At 36.6% G+C, this 17,500-nt stretch overlaps 1 protein-coding gene across 1 annotated transcript in view; it reads right to left on the bottom strand.

The window, feature by feature from the left end:
• LOC136825164 (uncharacterized) overlaps positions 1–5,805 on the bottom strand; it is a 91,289-nt gene extending 85,484 nt beyond the window's left edge. Inside the window, exon 1 of the mRNA XM_067081191.1 lies at positions 2,980–5,805. Coding sequence (XP_066937292.1) covers positions 2,980–5,171 — 2,192 coding nt within the window. The 5' untranslated portion in view covers positions 5,172–5,805. The remainder of the gene's footprint in view (positions 1–2,979) is intronic.
• Between the last annotated feature and the right edge of the window lie 11,695 nt (positions 5,806–17,500).

Raw genomic sequence — 17,500 nt, 5'->3', positions numbered from 1 at the left:
AGCTCGTAACGGCAATTGCAGCTCGTAACAGCAGCTGCAGAATACAATTCTCGGCCAATTGAGAAGCACGATCAACCAGTTGAGAAGCACGACCAACCAACTGAGAAGCACGATCAACAAATTGGGAAGCACGATCAACAAATTGAGAAGCACGATCAACAAATTGAGAAGCACGATCAACAAACTGATAAGCACGATCAACCAACTGAGGAGCACGACCAACCAATTGAGAAGCACGATCAGCCAACTGAGAAGCACGGTCAACAAATTAAGAAGCACGATCAACCAATTAGGAAACACGATCAACCAACCGAGAAGCACGATCAACCAATTGAGGAGCACGACCAACAAATCGAGAAGCACGACCAATCAACTGAGAAGCACGACAAACCAACTGGGAGGCACGATCAACAAAGTGAGAAGCACGATCAACCAACTGAGAGGCATGATCAACCAACCAATTAAGAATCACGATCAACAAATTAAGAAGCACGGTCAACTAGTTGAGGAGCACGATCAACAAATTGAGAAGCACGACCAACCAACTGAGAAGCACGATCAACCAACTGAGAAGCACGATCAACAAATTGAGAAGCACGGTCAACCAACTGAAAAGCACGATCAACCAACTGAGAAGCACGATAAACAAATTAAGAAGCACGATCAACCAACTGAGAAGCACGATCAACCAACTGAGAAGCACGATCAACAAATTAAGAAGCACGATCAACAAATTAAGAAGCACGATAAACAATCAGAACCTCTTTAGTAGAACGTTATCGACGCAACTCACGATTAAAACCCGAGTAATCAAATTACGAAGGAAAACCTTGAACTTCCGTAGCTAGCCTTCCCTCCCTACCCCTTCGCCCTCCCCACCCCCAAGCAAGGATTTACCTAAAGGATTCACCTGCAAGATGAGAAGGTAATCCTACACAGTCAAGGAGAGTAAAGGAGGATTTTAAATCGTATGAAAACTGTCTCATTGGCTTGGGAACGACGCCGTGAAACTGCAAATTGGATTATAAAGGCTCTGAAGTGGGGGGTATAATATTCCTTCGCAGTTCTGTAAAGGATTTAAACGTACCTGTTTGTTTGGTAGGTGGAAAATCATACATACACACACACAATGTATGTATTTATGTATATATATACATATATATAATACAGATATATATATATACATATATATATATACATGTATATATATATTATATATATATATATATAATATATATATATATATATATATATATATATATATATATATATATATATATATATATATATATATATATATATATATATATATATATATATATATATATATAAAATCACATTTATTTATCATTGACAATAAAAATAGTATTCTTGGGAATAACTTCTTTATTATAGTTATTCTTTAATCAGATGTGGAGGATCTGTTCTGTAAAAACTTTTTGGGAATATCTAATAATTGTACTTTATATTCTGCATAGTAATTTATGCAAAGAATAAGACAGATATATATATATATATATATATATATATATATATATATATATATATATATATATATATATACATGTGTCTGTGTGTGCGTATGTATATAAACCAATACCAAAAAGGCATGATTCCACATTCCCCCTCTTAACCAAACCAGACCTTAAAAACGCACATTGATCGGAACATCGACAAAATTTCCCGACGTAGTTCCTATCTCCTGCGAAGTCGTCTTTCCGGATAACTCAGCAACTTAGGCAGGCTTTAATAAAAGCTTGAATTTTGGGGAGGGTTGGGGGTGGGCCAACACTATGCTCTTTCGTCTGCTAATTTGGGAGAGGAAGAAACTTCGGGCAAAGACTTTGTCCATTAAGTTCAGTCAATGCGTCAGTTGGAGATTGGCAGGCAATTTCTCGATCGAGCGAGAGACCCAGAGTTCAGAGTGTCAGGAATTTACAAGATTTTTAAAATGGATGGACTTTTGGACTTTGCTGAATTTAAGGTAAACAGGATTAGCTGTTTACTTTAAATAAGGATATACAGGATTTACTGTTTAAAAAGGACGGACTTTTGGACTTTCCTGACTTTTGGGTAAACAGGATTATTTTACTTCAAATAAGGATACTTGACATTTACCATATGTTTAAAAAGGACGGACTTTTGGACTTTCCTGACTTTTGGTGAAAAAACTGATTTTTTAAATTTTTGTTTTTATTGTAAATTGACTTTATTTGTTTTTATTTAATTTTGATAATTTGGTGAATTTTTATCTCTGATTATTTTCATTTTTTATCTTTATTTAATGTATCTTTATTTATCTTTATTTAATCTTTGAACAGGATTAGTCATTTATGTCAAAATAAGTATATTCAGGACTTACTAAACGTTGAAAAAGGACGGACTTTTGGACTTTCATGACTTTGGGTAAACAGGATTATCTATTTGTGTTTAAGTAAGGATGCCTTGGATTTACCATATGCTTAAAAAAGGACGAATTTTGTGATTTCACTGACTTTGGGCAAACAGGGTTATTTCTTAACTTTTATATAAGCATATATAATCGTTTTAAAAGTTCATCATTACTGCATTATTCCGTTTTGCTAACGATATGCTCATGTCTCTGTTTGAATAAACAATATACGTTTTTTCCTTCGCTTGCAAATGGCTTTAATATTCATGTAATTTTACCATTTAACAATACTCTTCTTCTTCTTGCAAAGGCAAAATGGAAACTAAATAAATATTCTATTATAATTACAGAATATCTTTACCTAAATTTCATGTTAAAATGGATTCCTTTTCATTACACAATGAAAAAAGTTAAATTTTTTTTACCATAACCAAAAAATTGACCACCATTATGTGGTCCATATAATATACTGATGGCTAATAACAACAGATACTAACGAGGTATTATTAACTGAACATTTCTTTTCATAGTCATTACCAAAATGGAAATAACCTAAAGTAATGTTCAGTAATCAAAAAAGCACTTACATTTCCGCAGTTCTCAATCTGCATCCATGATCGATCATTTGGGAGACTTTCTGTAGTCTGACAGACTCATTACACACTACTCTGAGCCCCAGGTCAATATTTACACTCCTTGTGGGGCTGATAGGATCCCTGTTCGCCTCGGGGTTGTTTGTGGGATTGTCAGTAGCGAGGTCGAGGGACCACTTTTGGGTCGCGGTGCTGTCCCCCACCTCCAGGTACCCGTCACCACTGACCCTCCCGGGAAAGGTTCCTTCCGGTGAGATTTCGATGGCAGCACACAAACTGTTTTCCGGGACGCACACAGACACCCCGCCGTAGTCGTAGTAGTAGTCATAATAGTGATCGTAGAAGTAACGACCCGTTTCGTAGGTCGCGTACCCCTTGAAGTCCTCGTGGTCGTCACCGTAAGTCATGTAGGGGTTGCCGCCGTTTCTGCCGTGGATGGACTGACCTCCATTCGCGGGGTTGGCGCTATTGCTCTCGTGGTCTATGTAGTTCTCCTCAATGGCGTGGGAGTCCTCAAAGTCGAAGGAGTCCCTCGTGATTTCGGGAATCTCCTCCTCCGTGGGCAACTCGTTTTCCATGTCGCTTTCGAAGGTCACCTTATCGTCCGCGGTCACTTCTTCAAAGTCTTGTCGCATGGTGGTCTCTTCGTTTGCGTGGCCTGTTGCGTTACGGAGTGCATTCCTGCCTTCACCCTGCTCATCTGCCTCGGGATGGTCATATCTCCCAGTTCCTTGGCTTGGAATCTCAGGTCTTTCAGGTCCCTGGTGTGGAATCTTCGGTTCATGTGGCCTTGCATGGGATCCGTGGCTTGGTACACGAGATCCGTAAGGCACATGAATCGGTATTTCTGGTGTGTGGGGACCCTGGCTTGACATCTCGATTTGGTTGGTTCGTTGGCTTGATACCTCAGTTTCCATGGGTCTTTGGCTTGATGTCTTAGATCCATGGGAGCCTTGGCTTGTCATGTCATCAGTTTCCAAGGGCTCTTGGCTCGATATCTCAGGTGTACTGGACCCTAGGCCTGAAATGACATCTCCAATGGAATCATGACTTGACATCTCTGCTATATGTGGTCCCTTGTTTGATACCTCAGGTTTTCGAGGCCCCTGACTTGACATGCCAGTTTCGTAGCCTTCAAAATCTAAGCCATCATCATCAAAAAACTTTGTTTCATAGTCAAGGACATCAGAATTGCTGTGAGGGGAACTGCTGGTCTCATAGTCATGGAGACCGTGCCCTTGGTCCTGTGTCTGTGTGTTCGAATGATGCAGACCATGTCCTTGGTCCTGTGTTCGGGTGTTTGAATGATGTGTGTCTGGTATTTCCCTCCAGTGGGATGGTAACTTGTGTTTCTGTGTTCCAGGGTGGTGGTGGCCATGTCTCTCAGTTCCAGACTGGTGGTCTCTGGCTGTTTGCTTTGTCATGTATCCGGAATAATAGAAATCTGAAAATGGATCAAAACTGATATCTCCATCTTCAGTGAAATCAGGGTCAAGAGGAGAAACGTCCCTACCCCTTTCTTCTCCCGTCTGCGTTTCTTGCATGTTGCTAGTTTCATGTTTCGTTTCAAAGGCGTTTCTTGGATGCTCAGCTGGTAAATAGGGTGTGGGAGAATCAGGAGACCCACTGGGAGTATGTGCACTTATTGTCTGTACAGAATGAGTTTCATTATATCTTTTCCTTTCAGGTTCAGGGAACATTACTGAAATGGTATTTTCTGCCAAACTTTGCCCTGTTGTGTTAGTGTCAGTAGAGGAGTCTTTGACTTCACTGTTTTTACTGATTTGTAAAGCATTTTCATGAGGTAACTGGTAGTAATCACCATCATCTTTATTATCTGACTCGTTCTCAGTGGTCAAAGATGTTTTCGTTACCTGTGTAGAGAGTGCAGCTAACAAAAAACTGCTTTTCTTTCGTAACTCCAGAGCGTCTCCTGAGGTCTCAGGTGTGGTCAAGTGATGACCATCCTGTGAATTTCCATGCAAAGCCCCATTCGCCACTGGAGGAGTGCTATTCGAAGTCCACACTTCTGCAGGAGCGATTCCAGTAACGTTTCCAAGGCCATGACCGAGAGATATCACGAAATCCAGATGACTGAGGAGGACGACCAGAAGGAGAATGCAAGTTCTCAGGGGGCACTTCACCATCGCGGAATGGTGAGGCGAGACAAGAAGGGGAGAATTCATATTAACTTTAACAGGTGGTTGGCTGAGTGGCAGATTCCACAGCGCGGGTCAGATTCTCGTCAGACGGACAGGCAGATTTTGGGCTTCTATCGGCCAAATGCCCCGCAGCAGGAGAAGAAGAAGAGGAGGAGGAGTCGACCGAGCCATTTGTGGGTGGGTATGGGTACGGGTGCTCGTCCAACTGCTAATTAAAAAAAGGAAACTGATATCTTTTCTCTCTCTCTCTCTCTCTCTTTTCTCACATTTTCGAGTCACGTTAGGTCACTCACACTCAGGAACCTCCACCCACGCTGGACGAGATTCGGCCCCCGTCGTCGTCGGTGGGTGTACCGCATATGCCAGCGCATTTCGCAGACGCCAGTGGGGGGCATCAGTTTTCCAAAGAGGGAACTTGACTTAATTCGATCACCATGACATCAAACTGTTTACACACGTCATTACCACTACTCGAAAGACATTTGTTTACAAGAGGTGGTGGCCGACCATCTCATCCGCCGCCCACGTGACGGGAAAGGACACCGCCACCACCACCACCATGAGTTTCTGACTCGACGGAGACGCAGTAGCAGCCCAGTCTACCTGAACGAACTCATCCGCTCGACGATGGACCTCTCACGGTCGGATCCTTCCTCAACCAAAGTTGGGAGTCTACTGAGAGAACAAGACCATGCCGACTCCCTCTCCCGAGTCTCTCTCTCTCTCTCTCTCTCTCTCTCTCTCTCTCTCTCTCTCTCTCTCTCTCTTTCACAGCTCGAGGCATCATTTCATTCATATCTGCAGCAGAAGCAGCATCGGCAGCAGGGCTGTGTTGGGAAGAGGAAAGTTTTCTCGCGACAAAATGTCCCGGGCGAATATTTGTCGAAGGGGAACGGCGATGCAGATGGGAAATAGCGAAGTTGACAAAACTGGAGATGACAAGACTGTTTCATTACATACACGTGGACGAGGCCACTGTGTACGTAAGTTCATATGGTTGGTCTTTTAAACGATGGATGACTGAAAACGCTTGATTTTGAATTCTGAATAGGAGAGGTTTAGATGGAATTTCTACACTGAACGATTAGGCTGTGATAAAAATTCGTCTTCTTACTTAGCAATATATAAAACGGGTTTTGAAGGTTTATTTATATGAATATACTGATTTTGAATTTTGAATAGGAGAGGTTTAGATGGAATTCCTACATTGAACGATTAGGCTGTGATAAAAAAATTGTCTTCTTACTTAGCAATAAATAAAACGGGTTTTGAAGGTTTATTTATATGAATATATTGATTTTGAATTTTGAATAGGAGAGGTTTAGATGGAATTCCTACACTGAACGATTAGGCTGTGATAAAAATTTGTTTTCTTACTTAGCAATAAGTAAAACGGATTTTGAAGGTTTATTTATATTAATATATTGATTTTGAATTTTGAATAGGAGAGGTTTAGAAGGAATTCCTACAATGAACAATTAGGCTGTGATAAAAATTTGTTTTCTTTCTCAGCAATAAATAAAACGGGTTTTGAAGGTTTATTTATATAAATATAAATATATTATACATTTGAATATATAGGTTTATATAGGAATATATACAATGAATAATTATATGTGATAAAATTTATATATATATATATATAAATAAAATGTATGTATATATATATATATATATATATATATATATATATATATATATATATATATATATATATATATATATATATATATATATATATATTCATTAAATAAAAACGAATGACTGACAGTTGTATGTTTTCCTGTCTAAAAAGCTTCCTTCCCATCCCGTCCATTTGCCCGTCAATTCGGTAGCTAAAGACAAGGGTTGACTGTTTGCTTTATTTTTTGTTTATTTTTCTGTTTACACTGGTGATGCCTCCCGTCTGTAAGAGAATCCGTCACGACTTGAAATAGCATTCTCTCTCTCTCTCTCTCTCTCTCTCTCTCTTCTAATTTGAATTTCCTTTTTAATCAATGACGATATTTTATAAGAAACTCTCTCTCTCTCTCTCTCTCTCTCTCTCTCTCTCTCTCTCTCTCTCTCTCTCTCTCTCTCTCTCTCTGTGTGTGAATATTTTCTAATTTGAATTCCTTTTTATTCAACGACGATAGTTATAAGGAACTCTCTCTCTCTCTCTCTCTCTCTCTCTCTCTCTCTCTCTCTCTCTCTCTCTCTCTCTCAAATATTTTCACTAAGAATTTACTGTTTATTCAATAACGACATTTAGGAGGAAACTCTCACTCTCTCTCTCTCTAAGAAAGAAATCTAAGAAACATTGATCATAAAGGCTAAATAATTATTTAGATTTCCACGGTAACTATTATTATTATTATTATTATTATTATTATTATTATTATTATTATTATTATTATTATTATTATTATTATTATTTGACTCTCCTTTGGGGAGTGGGTAGGTGCTAAATCGATTCTACGCAGGGGAAATTTTAGATTTTTTACATTCCTGTCTGTCAATCATAAAGGCATTGCTCAGGGAAGTCACGGGACTCTGTGGTATAAGTACGTATACTGTATATATACATATATATAAATATGTGTGTATATATATATATATATATATATGTATGTATAAATATACATATATATATATGCATATATGTATATATATACTATATATGTATATATATATATATATATATATATATATATATATATATATATATATATATATATATATATATATATATATATATATATATATATATATATATATATATATATGTGTGTGTGTGTGTGTGTGTGTGTGTGTGTGTGTGTTGTGTATGTCTTGTTTGTCTGTGTGATTCATAAGAGTGAATTCTGTTTGTTTCTGAACATAATACATACATACATACATACATACATACATACATACATACATACATACATACATACATACATACAGTAAGCTTTCCAATAATATGAGACCTTCAAATACACAGAAAAACTTTTAGAGAGAGAGAGAGAGAGAGAGAGAGAGAGAGAGAGAGAGAGAGAGAGAGAGAGAGAGAGAATTCTGTCGGTATCTGAACCAACACATTCATACATACATACATAAGCTTTCCAATAATATGAGGCCTTCAAATACACAGAAGAACCTTGAGAGAGAGAGAGAGAGAGAGAGAGAGAGAGAGAGCACAGAAGCCAACCATTCCAGCGAGTTTTTCCTCGTCAGGAAATTGAAAAAGATATAGACGAACTGAAATCTTATTCCTTTTCCCCCTCATTGAGACAGCGGTTTCTAAAAACAGCTCTATTCGCAAAACACGTTTGTATAAAAGTTTTCAGAATCATTGTTTTATCTTCACACCAATTTAAAAGGAGAGCAAAATTATATATATATATATATATATATATATATATATATATATATATATATATATATATATATATATATATATATATATATATATATATATTCATAAGATATCAGCTTCTCAACCTGATTCTACCAAACACAGAAGGGAATGACGTCACCAGGTAGGCTAACGGGGCAACGAGCAACAGGTACTACACGTGAAAGGCATAAATAATTGATAGGGCGAGAGGTGGGGACCGGGGGTGGGGGGAAGCTGAGTGCCTTACCTGGAGAGAATGTTCGGGCGGAAATTGTTATTCTTTTTGTATTTACCTCCAACAAAGAAGTGTAAAGATATTTAGTCTCCCTCCAACAAAGAAGTTTCAAGATATTTAATCTACCTCCAACAAAGAAGTTTCAAGATATTTAATCTACCTCCAACAAAGAAGTGTAACGATATTTAGTCTACCGCCAACAAAGAAGTGTCAAAACATTTAATTTGCCTCCAACAAAGAAGTGTCAAGATATTTAATCTACCTCCAACAAAGAAGTGTCAAGATATTTAATCCACCTCCAACAAAGAACTGTCAAGATATTTAATCTACCTCCAACAAAGAAGTGTCAAGATATTTAATCTACCTCCAACAAAGAAGTGTCAAGATATTTAATCCACCTCCAACAAAGAAGTGCAAGATATTTAATCTACGTCCAACATATAAGTGTCAAGAGATTTAATCTACCTCCAACAAAGAAGTGTCAAGACATTTTAATCTACCTCCAACAAAGAAGTGTCAAGACATTTTAATCTACCTCTAACAAAGAAGTGTCAAGACATTTTAATCTTCCTCCAACAAAGAAGCGCAAAGACATATAATCTTTAACAAAAAACTTAGGACATTCAATTTGAATGTTTTTCTCTGTAAAATTTACCTTTGGGATACATGAACCCATTAGCCATTTCACATTTAAATGACTGACGTTTAATTGCATTATTTCTCTATATTAAACAGACCCTTTGATGAATATACATAAATAATTTACCTGGAAATAAATCTCCTCCCACTTGTATTAATATCATTCCGCAATGTACACAAACTAAAATGATGAATATTCCACACTTCATATATCACATTCATCATTTTCATTCGTTTTCATAATTCGACCTGATTAGGAGGTTAGCCTCGTATATCATTCTCTCAGACATTCCACATTTCATATTTCATATTCATAATTTCCAATCGTTTTCATAAATCGACCTGATTAGAGGATTGGCCTCGTATATCATTCTCTCAGGTGAACTTCGACTGCTTAAATATTTCCTCGGAACCGTTTCTCGGTCACGGAGCGAATGGACATTCGCCCAATTTTTCGTGAAGGGAGAAAATAAATCAACAGATTGGGCGTCAGACTAATCACTCGGAAAATGAGACGACAGAACGATTTGCGAATTAATATTCTCGAAAATTACCTCCGTCTCTGTGACGGCCAAAAACCATCTGAGGGAGTTTAATGGATTTCCTGATTAGTAATATTTCGCCCCCGAAATGAGATTGATTTGGCGTTTTAAAGTATTCCTTTTGAGTGAGAGAGAGAGAGAGAGAGAGAGAGAGAGAGAGAGAGAGAGAGAGAGAGAGAGAGAGAGAGAGAGAGAGAGAGAGAGAGAGAGATATTTTTGGGAAATTTAACTCCAAGATGAACACCAACTGAAGTAACAAAGTGTTAAATAACTTTTAGAGAAAGAGAGAGAGAGAGAGAGAGAGAGAGAGAGAGAGAGAGAGAGAGAGAGAGAGAGAGAGAGAGAGAGAGAGAGAATTTTTTTTAGTATTTATGCGCACGAATCATTTAAGTTAGAGAGAGAGTTACAAGAGATAGGTATGTGTGTTTGAGAGAGAGAGAGAGAGAGAGAGAGAGAGAGAGAGAGAGAGAGAGAGAGAGAGAGAGAGAGAGTCACGCAAATACTCATTTGCATATTTGTCAACGAGGTCCGCCTACCACCAGAGGCTCGCGTTTCTTTCCCGGAATACTGGAATGAGAGGAATATCGTCTCTATCCGGGAATCACGTGTTGTAATTGGATTTCAGAAATTGGCAATTGGAATTCAGATTTTTTTTTTCTAACTGCCATGAGTAATTCCAATCCTTTCTGAGAATTGCTAGTTCAAATTTTTTACTTTGAGCTGATGAGTAATTTATAATTTTTTTTTGCTATATGTAACTGTCTACAGGAATTACATTTTGAAATTTTAATTTTTATAAGTGCAATTATCTTCAGGAATTACATCTTGAAACTTTAATTTTCATGTACAACAGGAGTTACATTGTGAAATTTTAATCTATTTATTGAAAAATTTTACCAGATGTAACTGTCTACAGGAATTACATTTCGAAACTTTAATTTTGATATATGTAATTGTCTCCAGGAATTACATCTTGAAACTTTAATTTTAATGTAAAAAAATTTTACCAGATGTAATTGTCTCCAGGAATTACATATTGAAATTTTAATCTATTTATTTATGGAAAAACTGTTACCAGATGTAACTGCCTTCAGGAATTACATTTCGAAATTTTAATTTATATAAAAAAATACTACTAGATGTAACTGTCTTCAGGAATTACATTCTGAAATTTTAATCTATATATAAAAAACTGTTAAAAGATGTAACTGTCTCCAGGAATTACATTTCGAAATTTTAATTTATATATAAAAAATTTACTAGATGTAACTGCCTATAGGAATTACATTCTTAAATTTTAATATATATATATATATATATATATATATATATATATATAAATTATTACCATATCTAACTGTCTACAGGAATTACATTTTGAAATCTTAACCTATATATAAAAAAAACTTTTACTGGATATAACTGCCTCCAGGAATTCCATTGTGAAATATTCACCCTTTCTAACAGCAATAAGCAACTGCGAAGTTTATCAACATGTGGAATATTTGCCCTCGCTCTAATTAGGGTAATTTGGCAATTTCTACTCCGTAATTGCCAGGTGGTAATTCATCTCCATGAATTACCGGGTAAATACCTTATTCTCCGACCTACGAAGCGAGTTTTCCGTCACAGAATTAGCATCGGTGAATTGAGATTCGTGATTTTTGACCAGAGATTCCTCTTTGTATAATTGCAGTCTGAATTCTCTGCCTTCCAAACAGGAGATGTAACACATTCATTTATTTATTTATTCATTCATTTATTTATTTATTTTGTCAACAAAGACGGAATTCACAGTTAATAAATGAGCGGAATTTGGGAGAGGCAATTAGCCAGAATGAGAAAAGAAGAGAAGGGGAAGGAGAGATCATTAACGAATAGGAGAAGAAGAAGAAGAAGAATAAGTACAAATGAAAGCAGAGTTAAAAGGAGAGAGAGAGAGAGAGAGAAGAGAGAGAGAGAGAGAGAGAGAGAGAGAGAGAGAGAGAGAGAGAGAGAGAAATAAGGTGATGTAGGAATAAGCAGAAATAATATATATATATATATATATATATATATATATATATATATATATATATATATATATATATATATATATATATATATATATATATACATACATATATAAAATATATGAATATATATATATACATATATATACAGAACTGATAAATAACAATCATTATACACTGACTAATTAACCGACTGATTTATACCAACCTGGCGTCGCAACAAAAAAATTTATTACGGAAGCCCATAAATGTATATTTGCCAAAAGTAAATAAACAACGTTTCAATAAATATGCCGCTGGCAACTCGGTCATGTACACAGAATATAGGCAAGTTTCAATAAAAGTTATTTAATTGATGTTTTCAGAACACAATTCAAGTACATTTATTCAACAAACAAAAGTCCTTTACAAAACAAATGAAATTTTAAAGTGTGTTGATGCAATTCACTTATATCTAGTTAAACAAATGTGATTTCTCGTATGATTTATTGTCATAATTGAGATTATTTCGCAAATAAGTATTTTACTAATATTTTCACAGCATGATTCAAATATAATTACTGAACAAACACAAGTTCTATGTAAAATACATCAAATATTTAAATTACACTGATGCAGTTCACTTGTATCTTGTGAAACAACTAAGAATTGAACTGGACTGAATATAGAATTTAGGCCAAAGGCCAAGCACTGGGACCTATATGAGGACATTCAGCGCTGAAACGGAAATTGACAGTAAAAGGTTTGAAAGGTGTAACAGGAGGAAAACCTCAAAGCAGTTGCACTATGAATCAATCGTTAGGAGAGGTGGAAAGTAAGATGGAAGAAAGAGAATATGAACGGAAGTGGAATAAAAGCAACGAAAGGAATTGCAGCTAGGGGCCAAAGGCATGCTACAAAGAACCTCTAGTACTGCCTACAGCGCACTACACTACACTAGCCCCCTACGGGGGAAACAAATAAAGTTCTTACGAAACAATTTAATACCACAGGGGAAATTATTTCCTAAAATACAGTCAGCACAGTAAAAGAAAAATCATTATATGGGATGCCAATAACCCTTTAATTTAAATTTTACATTTGCATGAAAAATAAGCTCTTAAAAGGGGAATAATTTTTCATTAAATAGAATTATTTTTACGCTGAAGAATAAATGAGTTCATGACAATGATTTCGCCAGGAAAGAATTTTGAACTTTACGCGAAATACAGATGTTAATGAAACAATTCTGTATTTCATGAGGACGGTAATACTCAAATCCTTTTTTTTTTTGTAACGGTGTTAAACTAAATATAAACTTTAAATAAAAAAAGCATTAAAAATACGTTTTAGTTTTCTGTAAAAGAAAACCATTGAGATTGCTTTCTGGCTGCCCGTTCGCCCTCAGATCTTAAAAACTACTGAGGCTAGAGGGCTGCAAATTGGTATGTTGATCATCCACACTCCAATCATTAAACATACCAAATTGCATCCCTCAAGCATCAGCAATTTTTATTTTATTTAAGGTTAAATTTAGCTATGATCGTGCGTCTGGCACCGCTATAGGTGCCAACAACACCGGCCACCACCAAGCTGTGGCCGAAAGTTTCATGGGCCGCGGCTGAGAGTTTCACGGGCTGTGGCTGAGAGTTTCATACAGCATTATACGCTGTATAGAAAGCTCGATTGAGCCAAAGAAACTTCGACTAATTTTTTACTTGTTTGGAATGGTGTTAAACTAAATATAAAACTTGAAATTTAAAAATATTAAAAATGTTTCCAGGCTTCATACGTACATCACTAGAACATAATATTTCTTCCCTGTCTCGACATTATTTCTCAGAACACGCCCTCAGGAAGCCCTGCTACGGATGGATTTATACAAGCGTCAACGCCTAGGAGGCCATCATCCCTTTGCAAAGCGGTCTTATCCTCCAGGGCGGTAGGATAAACATCGCAGGAATCACTCGCAGGAGGAACTGTGTGGTCGATGGGAGTCCCACGCTTTCGTCGATCAAAGATTGTTGGGTCCTTGTCTGTGACTTGATTTCTGTAAGTTGCAGAAGAAGAAGAAGAAAAGGAAGTTGAAGAAGGAGGAGGAGGAGGAGGAGGAGGAGGAGGAGGAGGAGGAGGAGGAGGAGGAGGAGGAGGAGGAGGAGGAGGAGGAGGAAGTTAAAAATCCCCTTAGAACTGGGAAAGATGGCTTCTCTCCCTCGTCTGAATTAGGCAGAATTTCCCAGGGTGAAGAGGGCCCCTTCCAGGAATACATTTCTGCTTTAGTTTTCCGGTGAATTGTGGTCATTAATTCGCGTTTTGCCACAAGAGTGAACAAGCATTGTGCACAGAGTAACAAGGGTCTTCTTTGTAACAATGTTTCTAGCCCTGGCAATTAAGAATTATGAAACTGTATTATGAAATTTGAAGTTTCCTTACTTTCAAATCTGTCAATTCATCCAGTCACTGGAAACTCATCTAAAATAAAGCTTATGTCTCTGTCACGCGTTGTTTACCGAATAAGAAGAATCTTCTTGACAATCTTTCTGCTATTGACAAGCATGTTGATAGGCCAAGCAATAGTGAATTATATTTGGAATTTTCTCCACTTTCCAATCTGTCAACTCAAGCTTGCAGACGTAAAAACCAGTCACAGGAACCTCCTCTATAGTAAAAAATTTCTCTTTATATCAAATGTGATCCATAATTTCAACACTGGAACTTCATCTAAATTAAGTTTCTCTCTATATCAAACGCCTTTCATGATTTCAAGACGTGACAGACAAAACAAGATCGATTTATGCCAAGCCAAAAACAGTCTTGGGGAATTCACGAAAGTTTCTCTTTATATCAAATTTGATCCATAATTTCAACATTGGAGCTTCATCTAAATAAAGTGTTTCTCTGTATCAGACGCCATTCATGATTTCAAGACGTGACAGACAAAACCAGATCGATTTATGCCAAGCCAAAAACAGTTTTGGCGATTTGACCAAATTTTCTTTATATCGAAAGTTTCATTTATATCAAATGTGATCCATAATTTCAAGACGTGACAGACAAAACCAGACATTGAGCAGTTTCATCTAAATAAAGGTTTCCAACATCTGTATCATCAAACGCCATTCATGATTTCAAGACGTGACAGACAAAACCAGATCGATATTTGCCGAGCCAAAAACAGTTTTGGCGATTTGACCAAAGTTTCTCTTTATATCAAATGTGATCCATAATTCCAACATTGGAGCTTCATCTAAATAAAGGTTTCTCTGTATCAAACGCCATTCATGATTTCAAGACGTGACAGACAAAACCAGATCGATTTATGCCAAGCCAAAAACAGCCTTGGGGGAATTCCACCAAAAGGCCGAATAAACCAAAGGATTCTGAATGACAGACGAGAAAGAGGTTCCCGCCCGCAAGGACAACGGAAGAGTGATGTGTGTGTGTGTCTAAGTCACTTCAGAATCGACCGCCAGGGGGGAAAAAGAAATAATAATAATAAAAAGGTCACGTTGTTTACAGAGCAAATGTAAACGAGCAAATGACAATGTTTGGATGGGTTAGTTTCATCACGGGTTTCCTGAATGATGTGTAAAGAAGAGGAATGTTTACGACGGTGCAATGTTGCCCAAAACAATACGACATTAATTAGGAAGTTAAACAAAATAAATGCGACCGCTTTTAAGAAGTCACGGATGACAACATGACCTCAATTAACAAGTTAAACTTGACAATGCGACCTCAATTAACAAGTTAAACATAACAATACGACCTCAATTAAGAAGTTAAACTTGCAAACTTGACAATACGACCTCAATTAACATGTTAAACTTGACAATACAAAATCAGAATCAATTAACACAAGTCAAACTTGAAAACTTGATAATAAGACCTTACCTAACAAGTAAAACTTGACAATACGACATCAATTAACAAGTTAAACTTTGTACCACAGACTTGCGTCCCCTGTAGATTTATTCGGTGTCATTTGAGTTAAAATATTATTATTATTATTATTATTATTATTATTATTATTATTATTATTATTATTATTATTATTATTATTATTCAGAAGATGAACCTTATTCATATGGAGCAAGCCCACCACAGGGGCCACTGACTTCAAATTCAAGCTTTCAAAGAATATGACAGAAGGTATTGAATGGGAATTATAGTAAGAAGAGATCACTTATTAAAAAAGAAAAATTAAATGAACAAATTAATAAGTAAATATAAAAAAAAATTAAGTGTATTATTAAAATGCAAGGGGAATCGTATTAGGACATTAATGCATTGCACCTTCGCTTGAACTTCTGAAGTTTCAATTGCACCACAACCTCAGCGGTTGTGAGGAATAAAGGACCCTCCGGATCTTTGGAGAAGTTCGACAGCGAGGCACAGCATTTACTGCATACTGGTGCTTCTGCTGTTCAGCGAATCTGGCTGCAAAACAGCAGAGAAACAAATAACTGTGCTGTTCTCACTCTTGCAGACTGCGAATCACTTTAGATAAAGGTACGGTACAGATCTCGATTCATATTTGCTACCACCGTGGTTCACTCCCAGGTCACAACCCGTCAGTTCAACGAGATATAAGTGTATGCAAGTGTCTGTTGCAGTCGAGATGAAAAGGGTGGGGCTGGCACCCTCATCCCCAAAATCTCTCAGATAGAACTGGGAGTTTGTGTCTCAATGGCCTTAGTCTGGCTCATTATAAAGGGTAAAAAGGATTTAATATCTATCAAATAATATATAGAAGGAAATAAGTTGGACTGTTGAACAGTCTCCCAGAGGATGTTCGTGCAATTGGAACTTCAGAAGTTCAAGCGAAAATGCAACGCATTGCTACCCTAATACCACTTGCATTTTAATAATATACTTACGTTTTTTCCTATTTAGTTTTTTAATTTGATAATTTTTTTCTGTTTTAATAAGTGATCTCTACTTTCTGTACTTCCCCTTACCTTCTGTTACTTCTTTCGAATGAACACCATATTCTTTGTAAGCTTGAATTTCAAGTCAATGGCCCCTGTGGTGGGCTTATTCCATGGGATTATGGTTCATCTTCTTAATAATAATAATAATAATAATAATAATAATAATAATAATAATAATAATAATAAAAATAATAATAATAATAATAATAAATAATAATAATAATAATAATAATAATAATAATAATAATAATAATAAGTAAATGTTATTCCTGGTGTCAGTTTTGGAATTCAGTGAAAAATACCAGTCTTTAATCTCTGATTAAAGAGAGAAAAATCTTTATCTGTACCACAATTTAATCTGCTCCAATATTCGCACGTTTCTCGTTCCCTGGAGGAATAATCTCATTCATACTTTAGCGGCTCCCTGACCTTCCATCTCTCTTTAAAGAAGATCCTCCTTTGCCCTCGCTTCATTTCTGACACCCGTTCTGACACTTTCTGACACTTGGGCTCCCTTTCGACTTTGGTCTGTGTCCGTCTGTCCGCCTTTGCCCTCACTTCATTTCTGACACTGTCTGACACTGAAGCTTCTGTCGACCTTGGTCTTGTGTCCGTCTGTCCGTCTTTGCCCTCACTTCATTTCTGACACCG

The sequence above is a fragment of the Macrobrachium rosenbergii genome, chromosome 37 (genome assembly GCF_040412425.1).
Source record: "Macrobrachium rosenbergii isolate ZJJX-2024 chromosome 37, ASM4041242v1, whole genome shotgun sequence".
In the NCBI taxonomy this organism is placed as follows: domain Eukaryota; kingdom Metazoa; phylum Arthropoda; class Malacostraca; order Decapoda; family Palaemonidae; genus Macrobrachium; species Macrobrachium rosenbergii.
This window is presented reverse-complemented; position numbering and strand designations above follow the sequence as displayed.